The 22292-nt window shown below is 54.5% G+C and overlaps 2 protein-coding genes across 21 annotated transcripts in view; both read left to right on the plus strand.

The window, feature by feature from the left end:
- Nucleotides 1-11818, plus strand: part of Rgs12 (regulator of G-protein signaling 12) — a 90714-nt gene extending 78896 nt beyond the window's left edge. For 7 of the 12 annotated variants that reach the window (XM_006504120.3, XM_006504121.3, XM_006504122.3 and 4 more), the window contains 5 exons: nt 712-808; nt 2187-2266; nt 2644-2797; nt 4047-4610; nt 11339-11818. In XM_006504120.3, the coding sequence (XP_006504183.1) occupies nt 712-808; nt 2187-2266; nt 2644-2797; nt 4047-4610; nt 11339-11565 (1122 nt within the window). In that variant the 3' untranslated portion in view covers nt 11566-11818. The other 5 variants (NM_173402.2, NM_001163512.1, XR_003955711.1 and 2 more) reach the window with 4 other exon arrangements.
- A 1866-nt stretch (nt 11819-13684) lies between these two features.
- Hgfac (hepatocyte growth factor activator) lies at nt 13685-20637 on the plus strand. Of its 9 annotated transcripts, none has more exons than NM_019447.3 (14): nt 13685-13886; nt 14466-14640; nt 14742-14838; nt 15031-15110; nt 15736-15858; nt 16000-16131; nt 16324-16434; nt 16533-16707; nt 16940-17025; nt 17427-17682; nt 18665-18804; nt 19060-19200; nt 19292-19440; nt 20333-20637. In NM_019447.3, the coding sequence occupies exons 1-14, from the start codon at nt 13773-13775 to the stop codon at nt 20513-20515; spliced, it is 1962 nt and encodes a 653-aa protein (NP_062320.2). In that variant the 5' UTR covers nt 13685-13772; the 3' UTR covers nt 20516-20637. The 9 variants fall into 9 exon arrangements, 5 of the variants coding, with proteins under 5 accessions (NP_062320.2, XP_006504094.1, XP_006504095.1 ...); XR_003955676.1 differs by having other exon boundaries at nt 13690-13886; nt 19282-19440; nt 20333-20586; XM_006504031.3 differs by having other exon boundaries at nt 13690-13886; nt 19277-19440; nt 20333-20601.
- The last annotated feature ends 1655 nt before the right edge of the window (nt 20638-22292 follow it).

Here is a 22292-nt window from a genome sequence, read left to right on the forward strand (position 1 = left end):
TCCTCAGAATTGTTTAAAAGCTTTGAAGTAAACTAGAGGCACCTACTTAATTATGCACAGGCTCCAGCTTCAGGTGGCACTAGCTTCAGGTGTAACTCAATACCACTTCCCACTGTGAGCTCCAGTTTGGAGCTCAGAAACCTGCCTACAGAGACCAACCCAGCCTGGCACCCAGGGTGGATGCTCTCCTCTCCTCCTCTTTAGAGCTGGGGTAGTCACAAGGGCAGAGCAGAGCAAGGCTGCCTGAGGGAGGGCAGAGCATCTGAGCATCTAGAGCACCAGCCACTCATCCTAGAGCTAAGATGGCTTCCTGCTTTAGGGTTCCCAGCAGAGCAGTTTAGGGAACAGCATGGTGGTTTTAGGTTGGCCATCATGGAGACTATGAGCAGTGTTCAAGCAGAAGCCGGATGAAGAAGTTATTGGGTGTTGACACATGCGTACTGACCTTTTCTCTGGGGCTCAGGACTTCCCAGTTTGCCCTTGGACGTTCTGCCTCCCCTTTGAGTGACCTTTGAAAGACCTGCTCCACCAGCTTCTAAGGGTTCCATATTCCCACAGGTCAGCCAGGCTGGGTGACCTGACCCCGGGGCCAGCTGGATTGAGTCTCCATTAAGCCTGGGTTAGTCTTACTGTCAGTGGCTGGATTAAAAACAACTATTCCAGAAAGTTCCAATCTGGGTAAATGATTGAGTGCATCATCTCTGCCTCTAGAGCGGGGAGAAGGAGCCCCTGGATCTTGGTGCCCCTATCTCAAGTCTGGATGGACAACGGGTCATCCTAGAGGAGAGGGATCCTTCTCGAGGGAAAGGTAAGGCTGCATTCCCAGTGCCAGCACCCAGCCTGCTTCTCAGTTGTCCAGTAGTTGTTATATAAGCACACCACAGGCATGGGGCTGGCAGCTTTGTGGGACCCCTCACTTGGCAGTCTGCCCCTTATTTGCTCAGGGGCAACAGGGCTGGGGCAGGGGAAAGCCCCAGCTCCTCTCAGGCGGTGCCTGTCTGCCACTCCAGGATGTCTATGTGGCAGAAAGTGCTAGAAGGTGCTCTTTTCTTTAGAGGCTTTTTGTCAGTACAAAGCAGGGACCAAAGGCCTGTTCTGGGTCTCCTGCCTTTAATCCAGTGCCCTGTTCTGAGATTTCTCTCCAGATGAAACAAGAAGTGAAGACACTGGCGAGCATGGCCCTGTCCAGCAGGTCCTGGTGCTGGGCTCAGCATCAGGCCACTCTGTCCTCTACCAGTCCTTACATGCGGGGCTGAGTGGACCACACAACTCTGTCCCACCCAATACCTCAACAGCCACAGTCCTGGCCTGGGTCAGTCCTGGTCAAAGCCTCACACGCCTCCAAAGCCTCAGAGGCCCATACTGTTGAGGACACTAGCACAGGACACCTATGAGAGAGGCACTTCTGTCTCACAGCCCAGAGTACTTGACCAGGTCGGGAGAGAACTTCCTAATAGCTGCTGAAGAGGGGTGATCTGGGTGGAGATTCTTTATATAAAGTTATTCCAGATAACTTTAGATTTCCCCAGGGCTTGTGCCCAAATTACTCCTGAGGGCTTTATGTGAATGGAACCCCTGGGGCCAAGGGTGGAGCACACACATCCTACTGCAACTTAACAGATATGAGTCTGTGGCCTAGGCTACAGCTACTCCAGTTTTCACTTCCTTACAGGAAAGCCTTTCCCTTCCTTGGCCATCCTCCACTCTAGAAAATGTTGCACCTTGGCCCTGATACTGGGCAGGCTGAGCGCTATCTGCACAGCTTCTCAGCAGCTTCCTCCATGGCTGGCAAGTGAGCTCTCAGGGAAGCTGCAGACTTACAGGGTTCTGAGGACTAGGATTCTAGTAGGTCTGACAGTGGTCTTCAGGCTCAGTGCCACGGGAGCCAGTTACACTCTGACAGAGACAAAGGCAGGAGTTAATGTCACATTCTAAAGGATTATGTATAGCATATGGTATCTGGCTTCCCAATGTCCCAGAAAATGTACAGACCTCACTTTACCCCCCTGCTGCCCTCTCCCAGCTGTGTCAGGTGGGCAGCGGGACGCTTAGGCTCTGGCCTGAGTGTGTATGGTAGATAAGGGATGGAAAGAGAGGGCCTTTGCTCTCACAGAACATGCCAAATTGTGTTTATTGTCCAGAGGGCACTGTGAGCTTCTGGTCATAAGCTTGTCTCATGTGTTTAGTGTCCACAGACAAACAGAAAGGTGCTCCTGTCAAACAAAACTCAGCTGTGAACTCCAGCCCCAGAAACCACTTGGCTATGGTAATTCCCCTGATGCCTGCCCCATGCCATCGCTGCCCCACTCCCGTAGTGTGAACCTCTCGGGGATCCTTGTGCCTGTTGTCGCCCATCTGGCTGACTGAGGCTGTGCTCAGGATGGTTCGCCTCCCCCGTGGGTATTTCTCCTTGTGTCCCTCTGGGCTTTAGTCTCCATCTTGCTGCCAGCCTTTGGCTTTCTTTTGTCCTGAGTGGGTGGGTGAGCCATAAATGTTGTTATGTTAAACATTATTGGGATTAATTTTCCAAGTGCGTCTAGACTCACTGTTGCTGTCTGGGCCCCCAGGGCCTTCACCATACTGATGAGTGATATGTTACCGTGTGCTGACATGCAGTAGAACTTGACTTTCCTTCTGATGCAGGGAGAGGAGAGAACACTAGGCAAGTCTAACTCTATTAAAATAAGAGGAGAAAATGGAAAAAGTGCTAGGGATCCCCGCCTTTCAAAGAGAGAAGAATCTATTGCAAAGATTGGGAAAAAAAAATATCAGAAAATTAATTTGGACGAAGCAGAGGGTATGTGTACTTTTTAAAACTTCCGTGTTTTCCAGTAAATGCACAGTACAGTCCTTAAACCTGCTCTGCCCTGTCATAGCCTGGTCCTTGTTGCACCAATGCTGTTGGCATAACGTCACCAAAACCCCCATTATGAGCTGAAAGCCACAAGACCCACTGGATACCAGCAGCCTTAGCTGTGCTTTCAGCCAGTTCCCTTCTCCCATACCCCAGACCCTGACATGAGCTAGGGCCCAGCTTGGGTGGGGGCAGGAGCCAGGTGTGAGGGAGGAGGGCAGAGTCCTTGGCCTGAGAAGGCTGTGGATTTGCTGACCTATGTGGAGCACAGAGGCTGGAGGAAGGCCTGATCTGTCCTGACCCAGGATTTCTATAAGCAGTCCTTGGGACTCGGAGGCTGTAAGGGTGGGATGTGTCTCCCTTGGGCTTTCTGATCACTAAGCAGATGGAGGCTGTAAATTGTGTAAAGTGTATGCATTTCTAAGAACCACTAAGGTTGAAGATGTTGGACTCCTTATGGATCACAGATAGCCATTGGGATAGTTGAGAAACTTCAGATCCCTGAAGTGTGAATGATAAAACTGAGCCACATTAAACAGAGCCTGGAGGCACGAAAAGGCTCTAGAGCAGGCATGAGGAAGCCAGGCAGGTGCCAAGCCCTCAGTGCCCATTCTGGCTCATGGGCTGGGGTGCTTCGGGTAGGTCAGGGAACCCACTTCATGCCTCCTTCCCCTTAGCCCCAAAGCACTACTTTCTGTGCAGAGGCAATGAGCCTGGGAGCTATGTGGATCTCAGGCCCCTGTGTGCCACCCAGCTAAGACTTTGTCTCCACCTTCCACAGTGAGCCATCCGCTGGAGGGTCTAGAGTGCAGCTGGGCCCTAGCTCTGTCATCCCTATCCAACCATCACTTATACCTCAGAGTCATCTGAGCTCAGGGACATAGAGCTACATGTATGAACAAAATATAAACCAGAGTTCTAGAAGCATCCTACTGAGTGCTAGCAAGCTTGTCACCTACTAAGTAGAGGGGTGTTGTCAGGCCCAGGCCTGACTGTGATTTTCAGGGGGATTGGTAGCCAGACATTGGCCTCAGTTCTCTGGGTAAAGTAGTACTGTTGGCCTCATACCCTTGTTGGCTGCTAGTAGCAGCTCAAGGCAGCAGACGCCCCTAGCAAGAGAGAGTGGTCAGTGGAGGCATGCATGCATCTGCGAGTCTCTCAAATATGGTCATTGTGGGTTTTCCTCCAATAGAGTTTTTTGAGCTCATTTCCAAAGCTCAGAGCAACAGAGCCGATGACCAGCGTGGGCTGCTAAGGAAGGAAGACCTGGTGCTGCCCGAGTTTCTTCGCTTACCTGCTGGTTCCTCAGAACTTGCCCTGTCCAGCCCACCCCCAGTCAAGGGCTATAGCAAGAGAGCTGTTACAGGCCATGGCCAGGAGGGAGCAGCTCAGACAGAGGAGAGCTACAGCGACAGCCCAGCTACCAGCCCTGCCTCAGCCCAGAGCCCCTGCTCAGCCTACAGTCCAGGCTCCGCCCACAGCCCCGGCTCCGCCCACAGCACCCCTGGGCCTCCTGGGACCACCCAACCTGGAGAGAAGCCTACAAAGCCCTCCTGTGTCTCCATGGTGCAAGAGGGCACTACACAGGCCTGGAGGAGGCTATCACCAGAAATGGAGGCTGGGGGCATCCAGACTGTGGAGGATGAGCAGGTGGCTGATCTGACCCTGATGGGGGAGGGGGACATCAGCAGCCCCAACAGCACGCTGCTACCACCACCCCCCACACCCCAAGACACACCAGGACCTCCAAGACCAGGTACCTCCAGGTTCTGACTCTACACCTTTGACCTGTCCATGATTAATAAAGGGAACACTGAGGCAGGCCGCCCCTGCTCTACAGATTCTGTGGATTGAAATGGCCTGAGGAATGGCCTCCTTCTCTTATATTTGTGGGGCCTCCTTTGCCTTTTCTGAAAGGAAAGCAGGTGGCAGCCAAGGCTCAGTCTCCCAGGGAGGGTCACTGAGGCTCAGACAGATATTCCACGTTGAGCTGGTCCTGTGAATGTGCCATGGGAATGGTGAGCCACGCCCAGTGACCCCTTGTGAAGGCTCAGGTCTCTGAGTGTGGATCTTACCTTTAAAACCTGCTTGCTGCCACTTTAGCGTTTTAGCCTCAAGATGGAAAAAAGTAGTATTTGTTTTGAGCCAGTCAGCAAGGGTCCCGTGCTGACATGGATCAGGTTCTCAGCGTCAGCCTCTCTGTCCAGCCAGGACTCGCTGACTGCCCTCCACACTCGGTAGTGCTCACTGGCTGGCCTCACGCGCGTCCAGGCATTTCTCTTAGTGGAAGCATGAAGTCCCGTGGGTGTGAATGGGGACAGTGTGACCGAGTGTTAGGGATGCTACTCTAGTCCCACCCAAAACATTCATGATCCCACACAGGTGACAGGGCTCCGGCTGTGTTCAGTGTCCTCACAGTGACAGTGATGGGCCTTCCAGTGCATGTTGCTTATTGTTCCTGTCTGACGCCTTGGCTGTGATGCAGCAGGCAATGTGGCCGCCCATCTGGGTCCAGCTTCCTGGGCCTGGTCTTTTCAGGCCTCATGCATGTTTCATGTGCTCTCACACACCATGGGCTGGACTCCACAGCCCCACCCAGTGGGCATACACCCGATGGGGAAGCACAAGGTGCCATGAAGTGGCGCTGTGTGCATGCCTGGGCACCTCTGTCAGGCCACACCCTCCTTTCTGCTCCTTTGTAGCTGCCTGTTTACAGTTCTGTGTTCTGACTCTGTTCTTCCAAGAGAAATAAACTCTAGAGCTCACCACTGGACTGGCTGGAAACTCCTTTCTTCTTCACTTGAGGGTGGGTTTTCTCTTTAGGATTGAAGTACAGGCATGTTTCTACATCTTAACCATTTTAAAGAAATTATGTAGATCTACCTTAAACAACCTTTTTAAAAATGATTATTTAAAATTTGTGTGTGTGTCTTGCCTATATAGTTGTATGTGTTCTACATACATGTGTGGTGCTCTCAGAGCCCAGAGGAGGGTGTCATATCCTCTGGAACTGGAGTTAGAAATGGCTGGGAGCTGCCATCTGGGTACTGGAACCAAACCCCAGTTCTCTGAAAGAGCAGCAGCTTACACCCTGGGCCCTCTGTTCAGCCCCAGGCATTCTGGCTTTCAGGAGACCATTCATTTTACAGAGTCCCCTCACATGCCTGCCATGCACAGCTTTGTGGCAAGAACTCCAAGGGAACAGGTTTAAAAGTGGGACTAGACGTGTCCCTGCCATCTCTGCCTTCTGGCAGATCTTTCTCCCCACAGCTGCCTCCTACCCTTGCCTGGGCACTTCTCCCACAGAAGAGGTGAGTAGAACAGAGGTCCTGGGGTTGGTTCCTTGAGCCCCGTTCCCCTCTCGGGGAGGGCGTGGAGCCTCCTTCTCTCTCACTGTCTGGCAGCTCAGATATTGGTGCCATATCTGGAGTGTTAGTCACTGCTGTGGAGACCCAGGCTATGTAGTTTTACCCACTGGGCACATGGACAGTGGCACCCAGTATGGTGCCTAGCCGTATGGCCTTTGCTGGTATGTATGTCCTGGATGTGTTAATGGTGGAGCAGGGGCTGTACTAGACATCAAGAAAGTGACTCTGGTGTCCAAGGAGACAGGGATATTGTCTGTGGGCTTTGTCCTAGAAGAGGTGACAGTAGGAGAGGGACTGGAAGTGGGGGGATGTTGGCTGTAGCACATTGGTCATGGCTCTTACCAGCCCATCTCTAGCCTCACTGGAGGACTCTAGGTGCAAATGACTTGTCCCATTCCTAGGGGCAGTGGTCCCAGCATGGCTTCACTATTCAGCTTGCTTTCCAAATACCCCAGTCTGTATCTCTGTACCAACAATCACAGGGCTTCTCTGTGTGGGAAAGTGCCTTGTTGAGTCAGGCTGCCTATAGGAGCACCCTCATGTACCCATGTTAGAGTCCTTTCTGGACACTAAGCAGGGGGGGGGGCAACTGACTGCCACTTAGAGCTGCCAGCGTTCAAAGACCCCACATCCTTCCAGCTACTCCACTAATTCCATGAGAGAGTTTTTAGGGCTATGTTGGCCACCTCAGCACCATGATCCAGCGGGAAAGGCATCAAAATGTAGTTTACTGACTTCTAGACACTTGGATGGGTATGTATGTTTGTATGTGATACTTGCCTCTATGCAAATATCTCATGTATATTTGTGTCTTAATAGAGGAAATTCCAAAATACCCAAGTTCCTTCATGATAGGGAAAAGCAGATGATGTCTCCAGCCTGGGAGAACTTCCTACTCGGCCCTCTTGGCAGAATGCTCTTTTTTTCTTTTACAAGGACATTACAGGGGGTGCTGGGACCTGGGGGCCAAGCAGGAAGTTCCTGCAAACAAACCTGGAAATTGTCGACCACAGCTGTGAGTTAGTTGTTTTGACAGTCATTCCTGTCCACTGTTCTAGTACTATTTGCCAGCATGCCAACTTGCTGGGGGCTTGAAGAGGGCCTCTGGCTAGGGTGACAGTGTGGGCCAGCAGCCTCGGTCCCGTGCTGTACATCTCTCGCTTCCCATCCTGAGATGCTGTGGAGTTCTCTCCTGAAGACACTTTGTTTTAAGGAAGGAAAGAAGCTTTGCAGAAGTGAGCTTGTGGTGGTGGGGTCTGAGGTGCAAACCACAGAGCAGTCTCCTACTCTGACCATGGCGAGAGCCCCACCCCCAACCCAGCACTCAGCACCTGGAGTGCACATAAACAGCAGTAGTGTGGTGCTTAGGAAGGCTGGTCTGGTTCCCCCCAGGGACTGGGGTCTTCAGCTTCCTTTTTCTTTACGGTGGCTAGAGTTGGTGCCACTGTCCCACCTGCTCTCCTATGGTCCCTACCTCTGCCTTGCCTCATCCTCGCCCTCTGGTCACTTGACAGCACAGCCACTGGAAGCCAGGCTCAGGGTCTTGGCTAAGGACAGATCAGTAAACTGTCCCAGCTCTGGAAGGCCTGGTTCCTGAAGGGGGCTCCCAAGAAATACCAGCTTCAGGGCTACCAAAAGGCTGAGCCATGATCCCTTATGGAAGGGCCTCCACACAGCCATCCAGGGTCTTGTCGTGCCATGGTGGCTGTCTAGGGGCTACCAGCTCAGTTCCCCACTGCAGCTCTTCACCTTCTTGCCTACCCATCCAGAAGTAGCTGAGGCTTGGGACAGAGTCTTGTGACAGTTCATCACCCTGGAGGAAAAGATGTCGTGACTGCTGCCCTGTGGTCAGAGCCTGTCTGTAAGGCTTATCTGCCCACCCCAGCCTGGAGCTTGCTTCCCCAGTCCTGCATGATGTCACACTTCCTGAGCTTGGAGTGAGGGTGCAAAGCCTTGCTGGACTCAGGTTCTATCCAGACTGTTCGTAGGAGGCATTTCCTCTTTGGCAAGTTCCATCCAGTTCTATTCCCCAAGTTCCCAGAGCATCTCTCATGTCTTTAAGGAACACGTTTCCTGGAAGCCCAGCCCTCAGGAGGCATAGACACGCCCAGAACACATCACCCCTGGGCCTGACACTCTCAAGTTTGCTAAGTTACCAAGGAAGACATCTGCCAGGGGCCACTCCATAGCACGTCTGGTTCCTGGCCTTGTCCAGTGGTTAGTATCAAGTAGATCTCAGGTTCCTGTTGCTGCCCCAAGATCCTGTACCTGCTGTGCTACTCCAGGCCTGAGTTACAATGGCCTCACCTTCCAGCTGGGCTCACTTCTGCCCCCTTCTCCTCCTGATCTGCTCCACCCCACCCCATCCAGCACTGGCCTTCCCTTACCTTGCTGATTTCTTGAATGTCGCTACCCCAACATGCTAGCCTTGCTAGACGCCATCCTCTGGACTCCCCCACTTCTGTCCACTACTGTACCTTGTACCACCCCAGTACCTGCTGTGCTACTCCAGGCCTGAGTTACAATGGCCTCACCTTCCAGCTGGGCTCACTTCTGCCCCCTTCTCCTCCTGATCTGCTCCACCCCACCCCATCCAGCACTGGCCTTCCCTTACCTTGCTGATTTCTTGAATGTCGCTACCCCAACATGCTAGCCTTGCTAGACGCCATCCTCTGGACTCCCCCACTTCTGTCCACTACTGTACCTTGTACCACCCCAGCCATAGACGAGCATGACCCCAAAGCCCAGGATGTGTTTGTAGAGAAAGCCACTGTAATCTAGCCCAGCTAGACCCTGAGCTAGACCGGGGGTCATGAGCCAGAAGCAAGGCTAATTCTCTCCTGTGAGGAGCCAGGGATTAGCAGGCCCCTGTGGGCAGAAACACGAGGAATGGCCAGGACGGGGCCCTAGCCCCAGTCTTCTCTGTTCTTTCTTTCTAGGTTTTCCTGTGTTCATGGTTCACCTGTGCCTGGGTCTTGTGTCTCTTTCTTTCTAGGAGCACTTGGGGGCCTTGGCAGGAGGTCCTAAGATGGTGCACACAGTCCTAAGAGAATAGGGACATAGCTCAGGGCAGTATCCCTGCCCTGTGGAGATAGAAGGGGAAGAGGGACAGGCGACTAGGGCTGGACCCTGAGAATGGGCTTACCTTAGGGGCTCACCCTTACTCTGCTGTGTGCCATGGACCCTTAAGGATGGGCATGGAGGTAGGCATGGCCAGAGCAGGCAGCAGCAGCTGGGCAGAGAATGTCCACAAGTAAATGAGAGGCTTGGGAATGGCAAATGCCACCAGTGCCGACTGGAAAGCTTCAGGCTCCCAGAGAGTAGCTTAGGTAGTCCCTAGCCTTTGGGGCTCTGGCAAAGACCCTGCAGGGGAACTGAGTGTCCCAATAGGACAGGTTAGCCAAAGGCCATTGTGAAGAAGTGGCCCAGAGGGCAGGAAATGAGATGCTGGCATGGCCTTGCCTGGGTGCCTGAGAGTAATGAGAGCCTGAGGGAACTTGTGCCCAGAGGTGTGGTGTGGGCTGTGCTGACCCAGACTGGCCCTGCCCAGTGGCTCCTGAAAACCAGTGGGGTCACTCATTACTCCCAGCCTAGAGAGTTCTGTGGAGCCTTGGAGGGCAGGCTGGTCCTGAATGGTTGGTGTCTGAGTCACTGGCTGAGACTTGCCACATTCTCAGAGCAAGTCTAGGCTGAGCAGGCAGGAAGTATAAGGGGGCCACTCCTTGTGAGGTGCATTTCCTTGATCCCCCCCCAAATCTGTCCTGTTCCCTTCTGGGCACAAAGGGTTGCTTGAGGTTGGAGCCTCTTCCTGAGTGAGCATCCCGGGCTGGAGGGGACTGCTGGTCTCCTGTACCTGTGGGGAGTCGCTGCTTCTTTGAGGACCTGCTGGCATTCTACATAAATGCCCCAGTAGTGTCCAGTGTTGGAGTCGGATCCCTGTCTCTTTAACACATAACCGTCTTGATGCCATGCATTTGGAGTCATTGAGGTTTGATGACAAGCAGGATAGGTTGTGGATCCCAGCAGGCACTAGCAGGCTGGGAGAGAGTTCCAGTCTTAACTACACTGGGCACCCTGATACTGATAGCATCTGAGGTGGATGAGCCTCTTCCTGTGCCCTGGGACTTGTCACATGATGAGCTGGGGACTCTCAGCAGAGACATTATACCTCTGTGTTCAAGCCTGAACTCGCTACATGAGGTGGAAGCTACTTCTGGAAGCTTGCACCAAGGGTAAGGTGGGATACAAGGAGTCTTGGGGTCCACAAAAAAAACTGGGCCATAACAGACCCCCAATCCTTGTATCTGTTAGAGGACTTGGCACTGCAAAGGGAGCAAAATGTTCACTGTTAGTGGTAAGCCGTGTCTGTTATAGGGTGCATCTACCCCTTTGGGTTATCCTGAGCCCTCCTGGCCACACCAGTGCCACACTGGATGGACCCATCCCTCCCTGCTATCAGCCCTAGCCTGGAGTCCAGTATCCTCACTGCAAGCCTGCCAGAGAGAAGTCTAGCTATCACCCAGGAAGATGAGGAGGGCTAGCCACAAAGGACTTGGGGAGGATGCCCGACCCAAAGGGAACAACATGGACACAGTAGTGTCCATGTGGTAGGTGGGCAGAGGAGGCTGCAAGGCCCAACATCTGGTGAGAAGCCCCCCTATTGTGTGAGACCCCTGAGCAGTCTGACAGATGAAGCTAGGGTACCCGTGTACAGGTGCAGGGAAATCCAGTGACTTCCCTACAGTGTGTCTGAGGGCTGCCTAGGGCTCTCCCATCCTCAGAGCCCTGGGTCCCTTATTCATCACATCACAAAAGCCTGAGATTCATGAACCTCCCAGCTAGACTGTGGCACTGCCAGCTGTCAGAGCCACTCATCATGAGGTAACCAGTTAGAGGAGAATTGTCTGTGGAAGCCCCTGCTAGGCATGATGGCTGGCCCGAATGGGTGGACGGTTGGCCCTCTGACCTCCCCAGCCTTCCTATCCAGGTCCATGGCCTATGGCTGGAGATCACCTTGTCTGGAGTGGATTTGGTGTCTGTGCAGGGATGCTGGGGTGGGTTTCGGCAACCCAGGGCTGAGGCAAGCAGGTGACAGCTTCTCTTCTCCCCATGACAGGGGGCGGGGCCCGAGTCAGCGGAGGCCTCCCGGTCAACAGGATCATCGATGTGGACCTCGTTTCGGGTGTGTCTCCTGGGTGGGGAGGCAGCATTCTCGGGGTACAGCTGGGTCCAAGGAGGGTAAAAGCCAATGGACCCTCCTTACCAAATGGTCCTGGCCTGAGCACCATCCCAGGTGAGCCCACAAAGCCCAAGACCAGCACACACCATGCCACCTTTGTTTGAAGCTATGCTGGACCTGCAATTCCTACTGCTCCATGTACTGACTCCCATGCTTATATGGATGTTTGAGGAGCTCATGACTCTGAGACGGCAGGAGCCTGGGAAGAGCCAAGAGCCACCTCGGCCCCAATAGGAAGCCAGGAGCCAAACTAGGAAGTGAGGGGACAACTTCATCCCAGGGGCTGGGTTAGACACCTCTATAGCAGCCCGCCTTGGTGTTCAGACTTTGCCCAATAAAATGCTTCTGAAGACCTGCCATGTACTGCATTGTGCTGAGTGCCGATGTCACATGCCATCCTCTTGGAGCCCTTACCCCTGCAGATGGCCCTAGGAAGAAAGACTTCCAGAGAGGAAATGGTTCCTGGACAAGGGTGGCTGCACAGAGATAGCTTGGTGCTTGGGAGCTAAAGGATGGGATCGCCTCCCATCCTCAGATGTATGGGCTCTATGACCATCTTGGATACTGAGGCCAGCCACACCCCAACATTGTCCATTCATATTGTCCCTTGCAGATGACCTGGGGTTTTTGGACATCTGTGTCTTCTGTCTTCTCTGAGGTTGGCCATTGGTGAGGGTGGGGCTTGGTTGAGATTTATGGTGAGGTCACTGTGGTCTCATCCCTGCCCACTGTACCCACTGTGCCCAGTGGAGCCTTCCTGCCACTGGCCCTGCCCCTCTCCCTAGTCTCACTCAGGTGACCCAGGGGGCTTCTAGAGAGGGGACATCTGAACTAAAACCTGACTGTAGATAAGTTCTATAGGGAGGCAAGAGCCAGTGTGTCTGAGGCTGAGACCAGAGTGAATCTGGCTATAGAATGAGAAGTCCTGATATGGCAGGACATCAGTGAGAAGCAGGAGGGGAAGGACCACAGGGTGGTGCTGGGCTGAGCCTGTAAGACACACTGTCACAAGCCCAGGATGCCTGAGCAGAGGCCCCAACACTGATGGCCCAACTGCCAAGCTGCTAATCTTACATCTCTCCCTGGAATTGAAGATGGACTGGCTGAAAGGTTTCTCAGAGAGCGTCTTCTCTGAGGCACCTCATCATGCACATCCCAGCAGCAACATTTCCCAACACCCGCAATGTCCTAGCACTCATAGCATCTGCCTGGTACCCACTGTGCGCCAGCACCACTGTTTCCTCAGTACCACAATGCTCAGACACCACTGTATACCCGCACTTGGCCATGAACCACCATGCCTTTGGTACCCATCATGCCCCACCATGCTTCTAGCACCTACTTTGGCAAGCTTGGGTGCTGTTTGGCCATTGGTGAGGGCGGGGCTTGGTTGAGATTTATGGTGGGGGTCACTGTGATCTCATTCCTGCCCACTGTACCCACTGTGCCCAGTGGAGCCTTCCTGCCACTGGCCCTGTCCCCCTCCCTCAGGAATTGGAGAGATCCCAAGAAGACAGCTAGAGCTATGGGTATGAGGTGGCCACTCCAGTTTGCCTAGGGCCCCCAGTGCCTGCCTGGAGCCACAGGGAAGCTCTGTGTATAGCCTGCCCAACTGAAGGCATGCAGGCTATGCCCACAGGTAACCAGACTGGGAAAGCTTACTGGGGGGCTGCTGGTACCCAGGCTGTCTGGTAAGGATAGAATTCTGGGGGTCCTGAGTACCCCAGGCTTAGGACAAGTAGACAAACCAGCAAAGAGAGTTACTGTTCTCAGGCACTGGTCACAGCACTTGGTCCAGGGAGCAACCCTTACCTCTCTTGAGTTGTTATGTGGCAATGGGTAGAGGGGGTACCCTCCACCCTGTGTTGACATCTGTGGATTGGGGACTGTATCACCCCCACCATGAGTCAGTAGCTGGCTGGGAAGAACTGGAACCCCCAGGTTCCTGCATGCAGCAGGTCCTGTAAAGGGCTCATAGACAGGAGTGGCCAGCAATATGGCCAGCACCTGTGCCTGGGAGGCCTGGCTCTGACCTGCCCAAGTCACACTGGAAGACTTCCTGGAAGAGGCTGAGACTTGAAGGTTGTGTTGGGCCGAGGAGCAGTTGTAGCCTTTGCCAGAGAACAACAGCTGCCCCAGCAGAGCAGGCAGAGCTGTGGCAGCAGGGTGGAGCTATGGCTGTGGAGGAGCCTAACAGGATGCAGTGGGTGGCAGGGTTAATCATTATCATGTAGCCTTGACCCCACCTGCCCTGGCCACGTTCCCTGGCTACTCTGTTCCTGCTACACCTCACGCCAGCTCAGGAGGAGCCATGGGGCGACAGGCCTGGATCTCTAGCCTCTGTCCCTTACCCAGGCCATGTCCCTTCCTGCTGCTCCTGCTGCTGCTGGTGGTGCCTCGGGGGGCCCAGCCCCAGGCTGGCAGGGTGAGCACTGCCCCTCTCCCTTGCATGTGGCCAAGGGTTCTCTATGCACACTCGGTTCCTGGGAAGAGAGAGGTCAGAAAGAGGGCCCCAGAGTGAGCTAGGGACCCAGTGTGGTGGCATAGTGGAGTGGAAGTTGTCATTTTGCACTGAGATATGGGGTGCTGGGCTAGGCTGGTCTGTAGTGCTTGGGCCTGAACTTGTTAGGATCCTCTTGTTGCCACTGTGTGGCCCAGGCCCCGTGAGTGAGTGGGGGGGGGGGGTCCTGGGGCTTCTGCTGCATTCCAGTGTTTGAGATGGGGTGTAGGAGACCTCAGAGTGCTTCAGCTGTTCCTGTCCACCCCAGGACTGCCCCCCAGGACTGAATCTCAAGGACCAGGGTGACCTGGGGCCCTGTGACTCTTAAGTTAGCACATTGGATCACTCAGATTCAGAAGGAAAGGCCAGAGGAGGTCTTGGGGACACCCACTGCCTCTTGGACCTGCCCTAAGGAGTCTCAGGTCTCTGGTGTATCCGACTGGTGGAGTCCAAGTGTGAAGGACTATTCCACACTGACACCTTTGTGGCCCCTTGGGCTCCTAGAACCACACAGAGCCCCCAGGACCTAACGTTACAGCCACCCCCGTGACCCCCACGATCCCTGTGATCTCTGGGAATGTCAGCACCTCAACAGAAAGTGCTCCAGCAGCAGAGACTGAGGGACCCCAAAGTGAGAGGTACCCTCCTCCCTCCAGCAGCAGCCCCCCTGGGGGCCAAGGTAGGTGAGACACTGTAACAGGAAGGCAGCTAAAGAGGTGTGGGGCCTGGGTAGGGGTGGAGTACCCAGTGGGATGCCTGATCCCTGACACCCCTCCACAGTGCTCACCGAGTCTGGGCAGCCGTGCAGGTTCCCTTTCCGCTACGGTGGCCGCATGCTGCACTCCTGTACCTCTGAGGGAAGTGCCTACAGGAAGTGGTGAGTCCCAGAGTGGGGTAGCGGCTGAGGAACCTACACAGGTTCCCACTGTGGACCCTCATGAACCCTGAAGCTAGTAGGTCTTGATGCCCAGCAGGTACATTTAGTGAACAGGGGCTCCAGGGTGCCCAGGCAGAGATGGGTGGGGCTCTGGGCAGGGACTCAGTTTTATCCTCTGACTCGACCCTCCAGGTGCGCTACAACACACAACTATGACCGAGACCGGGCCTGGGGCTACTGTGCAGAGGTGACCCTGCCTGTGGAAGGTCCAGGTAGATATGTGAAAGGGCCAGCCTGAGCCCCCAGGAAAGGCTTTGACAGGGTGCTTGGGTTAGGAGTATAGGGGTCAGTGTGCAGGGTGAGGATACTAGTGACCTGGGCAAGGATTCTGCATGGAGTTTGGGGGGGGGGTGTCTCTGAGTTTGATCTTCTTGAGTTCAGAGATATCTAGGGGCAAAATTGCTGCCAGCCCAGAGGGCAGCAGAGGGTGCTTCTCCCAGACAGGACCTAGCCTTCCTAGACCCTGGATGGCTTTGCTGATCATTGGTGATACCAGGGCTCCCTCTTGTGGTGAGATCTATCCATGTAGCCATACATAGTCCCTTGAACAGGCCCTGAGTCCAAAAGAGCAAGCCATGAAACCTGTGGGTGTGCCATGAGAGGGATCCCCGTTGCCTGGCAGAGCATGTATAGAGAGATGTGTAGAGCAGAGTGCAGAACCATGGGATACCTTCTCCAGTCCTGGTGAGGGGGGGTCACTGGGAGGTGGGAACTTGCTCACTCAACAACCCAGAGAAGATAGATAGCGTTCACAGAGAGCCTTGGCAGGCAAGAGGGTATGGAGGGGCTCCAAAGACTCTTGTCATAGCCATCATATCCCCTCCTGTGTGTACCCAGCTATCCTTGACCCTTGTGCCTCTGGGCCCTGCCTCAATGGGGGCACATGTTCCAGTACACATGACCATGGGTCCTACCACTGCTCTTGCCCGCTGGCCTTCACAGGCAAGGACTGTGGCACAGGTGAGAGGACCTCGGGGACCCAGGAGTGGGGCCATTCTAGGAGGCTGGGAGAGCAGCTGCTGAGTCCAGCCTGGGGTGGGTAGTGCCTACCTGGGGGAGGGGACCTGCACGGGCACTGTGGGAACACTGTGTGACTCACAGAGAAATGCTTTGATGAAACACGCTATGAGTATTTTGAGGTGGGCGACCACTGGGCCCGTGTGAGCGAGGGACATGTGGAGCAATGTGGCTGTATGGAGGGCCAGGCCCGGTGTGAAGACACCCACCACACAGGTATGTCATGGCCAACTTCAGGGAGGTCAGGTTCCATGGTGCATGGGGGTAGTGAGCCAAGTCCTTTAGGCAGATGCTCCATCCTCACGTAAAGATAAGGTTACCCAACAACAGTGGCACGGGAAAAGATCTCAGCTCTGTCCCCTCCGTGAGTTCCTGGAGACCAGGTTTGGCTTCCGGACTCTCCCCTAGCTTGTCTGAGCAGCCCATGTCTGAACGGAGGCACCTGCCACCTGATTGTGGGCACAGGGACCAGCGTCTGCACCTGCCCGTTGGGCTATGCTGGGCGGTTCTGTAACATTGGTGAGTCACTTTCTTTCCAGTTTTATGGGACAGCCCTGGGAAATGGTCTCAGGGGTCCTTGCTGTGGCCTGGCCTCATGGCAACCACTGTGCCTGCAGTTCCCACAGAGCACTGCTTCCTGGGAAATGGTACAGAGTACCGAGGCGTGGCCAGCACCGCTGCCTCGGGCCTGAGCTGCCTGGCCTGGAATTCTGACCTGCTCTACCAGGAGCTGCACGTGGACTCAGTGGCTGCTGCTGTCCTGCTTGGCCTGGGCCCTCACGCTTACTGCCGGTCAGCACCTAATGGCTGCTATACATACTCTTTCTGCATAAGCAAAGGATTGGACAGAGGGTCTTCCCAGACTCTGCAGGGGACAACAGTGCCTAGATGGCTGTTAGCCTCTGCCTCTTGGGATGGTGGGTTCATGTGTGCCCACCGTGGTCTGCAGAGAGAGCACATAGCTCTGGGTGTTAGGATGGTCCTCTAGGGAGAGTGATGGTGTGACTCCCTTGTCTGCTTCCAGGAACCCAGACAAGGATGAGAGGCCTTGGTGCTATGTGGTGAAGGACAACGCACTGTCGTGGGAGTATTGCCGCCTGACAGCCTGTGGTGCGGGCACCCTGATAGGTTGGGGGCAGAGGGGTGGTGCTCCCTGAGGACTCTCAGACAGGTCAGTGGAGGGGACTCAGTGGTGCCCTGCTAGGGTGGTCAGCTCTGAGGGCTGGACCCCAAGGCTCTCATGCTGGGAATATCCAGCCATTTGGGATGTGAAGTGGGTCTCATTGAGAGACAGGGCTTACTCTGTAGCAGGTGATCTGGCCTTGCCAAGGCCTGCAGTCTGCATTATACCTGTCCTCATCTGTAGAGTAGGGAACAAAGGCTCCCAGGTCCTCAGGCTGCTCAGAGCCTCAGGCCTGAGGAAGTAGGCTATGGGTCCAGGTAGGACCCCTCTGGCTCTTCCCTGTCTCCAGGGGAATCCAGGGGTATGAACCGATGACCTCCACTCCCAGAATCCCTGGCCAGAGTCCACTCCCAAACCCCGGAGATCCTAGCAGCCCTGCCCGAGTCAGCCCCGGCTGTGCGTCCTACCTGTGGCAAGAGGCACAAGAAGAGGACGTTCTTGAGACCACGCATCATCGGGGGCTCATCATCTTTGCCTGGCTCACACCCCTGGCTGGCTGCCATCTACATTGGGAATAGCTTCTGTGCCGGGAGCCTTGTCCATACCTGCTGGGTAGTGTCTGCAGCCCACTGCTTCGCCAACAGGTGAACACACCTCCTCAGGGGCCACCCACATGTCATATCCCTACCCTCATTCTATCCCATGGGCCCCTACCTGCGACTCACACTCCTCTCCGGCATCAGCATACTTCCATCCAGACGGAAGTATGTTGACCATTTTTTCTGTTCCCCTAACACACCTTTTGGTCCCACTGTGGCCTAACGTGTGTGCTGGGCACTGAGGTAGGCATGGAGCATCGGAGCAGGGCATTTTCTGCAGCTAGCCTTATATCCCTGTGCGGGGATGTGGGGGAACACTCTCCTGTCACCTGCAGAGACCCTGCCTCTCCCAGAGCTGAGCAGTGGGATGGAGTTAAGGTGCCCGAGTTGAAGACATGCCCCATGTACCACCCTGTGTCAGTGCCTAGGTGTTTAAGGGGCACTTACCTGGGCAAGGAGTCAGGAGGCTCAGTTACAACATGTAGTAGACCCTCTAGAGTCACTGCACAGCCAGGGAAACTGAGGCCCAGCTCACTGGATGGGCTCCTAGGAGTGAGGACCTGAGGTCCACTCTGTCTCCACCTAACACGGCTGTAGCCTGAGACACCGAGACTACCTGGACTGAATAGAAAAGCCCAGCAATTCCTCCTAGCTTCATGCCCTGGGGGTAAAGCATTTGCACCTGAGGATCCTCTAGGCCAGACCAAGCCAGGCCGAGGCACAGCATATAGGCAGATCAAATCTCCATCCATGGGACTTATTCTCAGAGCAGACCTTGTCTGAAGGCTCTACTGGTTTATCAATGAAACCCATGAAGCTCGGGCTCCTGGGCCAGGGTCGCTGTGGCTCTGCCTCCCTTGTCAGTCCTGATTCTACTGTCACATGGGTTGAAAATGTCTACAGACCTTTCCCAGGGCTGGGACCCTCTTGCTTGGCCATGACCAACAAAGTACAGGGGCCAAGGTTGGGGAGACCTGATAGTGCCGTGGAGAGGGCTGGGTTTCACTCCTGCCAGCTTCCTGTGCAGCCCCCCCAGGGACAGCATCACAGTGGTACTGGGTCAGCACTTCTTCAACCGCACCACGGATGTGACACAGACATTTGGCATTGAGAAGTATGTGCCCTACACCCTGTACTCGGTGTTCAACCCCAACAACCATGACCTTGGTGAGCTCAGGGCCTCTGCAAGGTGGGGGGTGAGGTTGTGTGCCCCAAGCTAGAGCCCAGTCAAGGGTAGGAGCTGGGCAGACACAAGGGGAAGAAGTAAGAGGAGTTAGAGAAATCTTGTTGCCCTTCCTCTGGTCTCTCAGACCACCAGCCACCTACCTCCCCTCTACCCATTTCATGGGACTGCCTGCTATGGATTTCTGTCTGGGGTGGGCTTCACTGCACAGGCTGACCCCTGTTCTCTCTCCCTCCCAGTCTTGATCCGGCTAAAGAAGAAGGGAGAGCGCTGTGCTGTCCGCTCCCAGTTTGTTCAACCCATCTGCCTGCCTGAGGCAGGCAGCTCCTTCCCTACTGGACACAAGTGTCAGATTGCAGGCTGGGGCCACATGGATGAAAGTGAGTGGAAGGCAGTCCCTGCCAGTGGGCGTCGAGGCGGGAGGAAGACAGGCAACAAACCTGCCTGCCCTGAAAGTGCAGTCCTCCACAGATGTGAGCAGCTACTCCAACTCCCTGCTGGAGGCACTGGTCCCTCTTGTTGCTGACCACAAGTGTAGCAGCCCAGAGGTATATGGTGCTGACATCAGCCCTAACATGCTCTGTGCCGGCTACTTCGACTGCAAGTCCGATGCCTGCCAGGTAGGCTGCTGCCAGGCCCCCACCAAGATGACACAGATGGGGTATTACTGGAATTTTCTGACTCCTAGGGAGTCTGGGGCTAACGGGGAACCTAAGGCAGAGGGTCCACGCACTGTGGAGCACTTGGCACTTCCTGGAAGGCATCCTTACAGTAGGAAGAGAGCTGTCTAAACAGATGGGAAAGTGAGTCCAGTTAAAGCCCCACTGTCCAGGCAACAGTTAGGGCCGTCCACATGACATCGGACCTCAAAAGCTACAATGCTCTGTCCAGATTTCTCTTGAATCCTCAGCAATCAATCAATCAATAGTGAATGTTTGTCAAGGGTTTCATAGGCCAGGCCATGGTCATGGTTACGTGTCAACCTGCTTCACCATGGAGGGGCTGTTTTATGCCCTTTAAACAGGCAAAGAAACCGAGTCTTAGAGAGGTTGGATCCCTTTTCTGAAGTGATACAGGGTCAAGTGGACGGAACTTGATGCTGGGACAATGAGGGCTTCCCAGGAAAGAGGACAGTAGCACTGGTTCTAGGAGATGTAAGAAAAGCATGCCAGGCACGAGGAGGCATTTCATACGGTGGCCTAGCACGCAGGGACTGCCCACTCATTCCTCACAGAGTAGGACCAGAGCTGTGGGTGGTAGAGGTGAGAAAGCTTTCCCAAACGTTTGGAAATAGGACACATTCCTGACTGATTGGGGTCAGGAAGAGAGGCCACACTTCTCAGAAAAACCTGTCATCTGCCCCTAGGCAGTCAGCCTTGAAAATCCTGTGAGCACCAGAGACTCTTGCTCACTTATTACTTCAGGATCTTTACAGGGTTGGAAGCCTAGGTGATCCTGAGTCAGGACTCTGGCTGCTGGTGCACAGACAGCTGAGCCTAGTCTCTGTTCCAGGGGGACTCAGGTGGGCCCTTGGTCTGTGAGAAGAATGGTGTGGCTTACCTGTATGGCATCATCAGCTGGGGTGATGGCTGTGGGCGCCTCAACAAGCCAGGAGTCTACACCCGTGTGGCCAATTATGTGGACTGGATCAACGACCGTATTCGACCGCCCAAGCGACCCGTGGCTACGTCCTGAACCCCGGTCCCCAAGGAAGGGATGCTCATAGTACCCCTTCTACTACCAACAATAAAACTGTCTCCAAGGACCTGGCTTCACAGAGGCACTGCCCTGAGCCAGGCAGCTCTTTGTGTCCAAGCTATGTATGACCTGGGCCTTCAGGATAGATGGTGTGGCTTCAGGAGTGGTGCCTGAAGCCAATGTAGCTCCTGGGTGTGGTTAGGAGCCTCCCAGTTCACAAAAGTGGCCCCACAGGGCCAGGTGGGATGTCAAAATCAGACTCCTCTAGGCTCAACCCAGATATGTGTCCAGGGTCCAGGCACTCCAGGCTACTGGGGTGAGACATTGAAGCCAAGTCCAGTTCCACAGGTCATGAACAAGGACCTGCATCAAACAGCTAAAGAAGATAGCTTCAAGATGGCAGCCTTCCAAAAGTTCCCATCAGCTATGACAGTTCTGAAGGAGACCTGAGGAGCAGGGCCCATATCTGGGGTGTAGTAACTTGAGTACTGCAGATCCTAAGCACTTAGGAGCCTGGCTTGCCTCTGTCCAGACAGGATATGAAGCTAGCTTATTCTGGAAAGGATAAAATGGTGTGGTGGGGGAGCCAGGGACAGACTCATTGAGCCTTCGGGCTGTAGGAGGAGCTGGCTATGTCCCAAGGGTCTCCAAAGTCTCTGGCATGAGAATTCATCTCCAGTTGAGGAAGTGCATAGAGGTGCTGTAAAGCAAGTTGGCAGCTAAGGGAGAGAGGTTAGGATAGGGCAGAGGCCAGCCATCCCTGTGGGTACCCAAAGCTAGCACACTCGGACTGGGAGACAGAGACCAAGGGAAGCCCACGGTTCCTGACCACGTGGCTTGAGTGGGACCAGCAGATGGCACCCTGTTCAGTGTCTTTTTCCCCACGTCTGTCCTCCTCGGTTGACCTGAGGTGCTCCTTGCTCTGCCCTCTGCAGCTTCATCCACTGTGTTCTGTTCCTCACACGGCAGCAGGATCTTGCCATGTCCCAACTAGAGTCTCTTTATCTCTGAGTGAGACCTTTGCCCCAGCCCACCCATAAGTCATAACGTGCTCAGCCCACTACCCATCCATGAACTCTGCTTCTACCACCTGAAGTACCAGGAGGTTCTCTGTGGATGACTCTCACCGCCTCATCCTACTCTTATGACATCCTGTGAGACTGAGGGTCCAGCTGAGTCTGCTCCCAGTGCATTCTTCCTGGTCAGAAGGAACCTGGCTCTGCCAGGTCCACAACTCTCAGTCCTGGAGAGTTTACAACTGCAGCCAGAAATCTGGGTGGTGTAGTCCAGACAAGACTGGTGTGTTCTACCCAGGCAGCAGGAATCAGGTGGCCAGCTGCTTGCTGACGTTGATCTACTGGTCCAGTTTGTTCCATGGAAGTGTGGGGATAGCAAGTCCCCAGTTGTATGAACCCCAAAATAGGAACCTTTAAGTCAACTAAGAGCCAGTGGAACTGGTAGGCTGATTTGAGTTTTTCTGGGTGACAATTAGAATGCCGTAACCCAGAGTGACTGGAGTCAGCACAGAAAAAGAAAGTTAGCGTACAGGTATGCACAGATGGGTGAGTCTGTTTGGACTCAGGGAGAAAATGAGGCCGTAAATCAAGGAGAGTGGCTCCAAGTATATGAACACACTCCCTTCCATAACCACCTGGGACTACTGAGCCATCCCTGATCCCCTCACACTTGACCACAAGTTGGTTGGTCCTACCAGGGTACCAGCCCACTGAGATGTGGCAGCCACACATGGCTTCTCTTGCTTTACTGCTTTGGA

This window comes from Mus musculus, chromosome 5 (assembly GCF_000001635.26).
Source record: "Mus musculus strain C57BL/6J chromosome 5, GRCm38.p6 C57BL/6J".
Taxonomy (NCBI): Eukaryota; Metazoa; Chordata; class Mammalia; order Rodentia; family Muridae; genus Mus; species Mus musculus.

Bases quoted from the DNA above. Each gene is read 5' to 3' on its own strand.
- Hgfac (XM_006504031.3), top strand. From the start codon at position 13,773: ATGGGGCGACAGGCCTGGATCTCTAGCCTCTGTCCCTTACCCAGGCCA. The intron at 13,887-14,465 runs GTGAGCACTGCC...TTGGGCTCCTAG, and splicing joins CCCAGCCCCAGGCTGGCAGG to AACCACACAGAGCCCCCAGG. The intron at 15,859-15,999 runs GTGAGAGGACCT...TGTGACTCACAG, and splicing joins AGGCAAGGACTGTGGCACAG to AGAAATGCTTTGATGAAACA.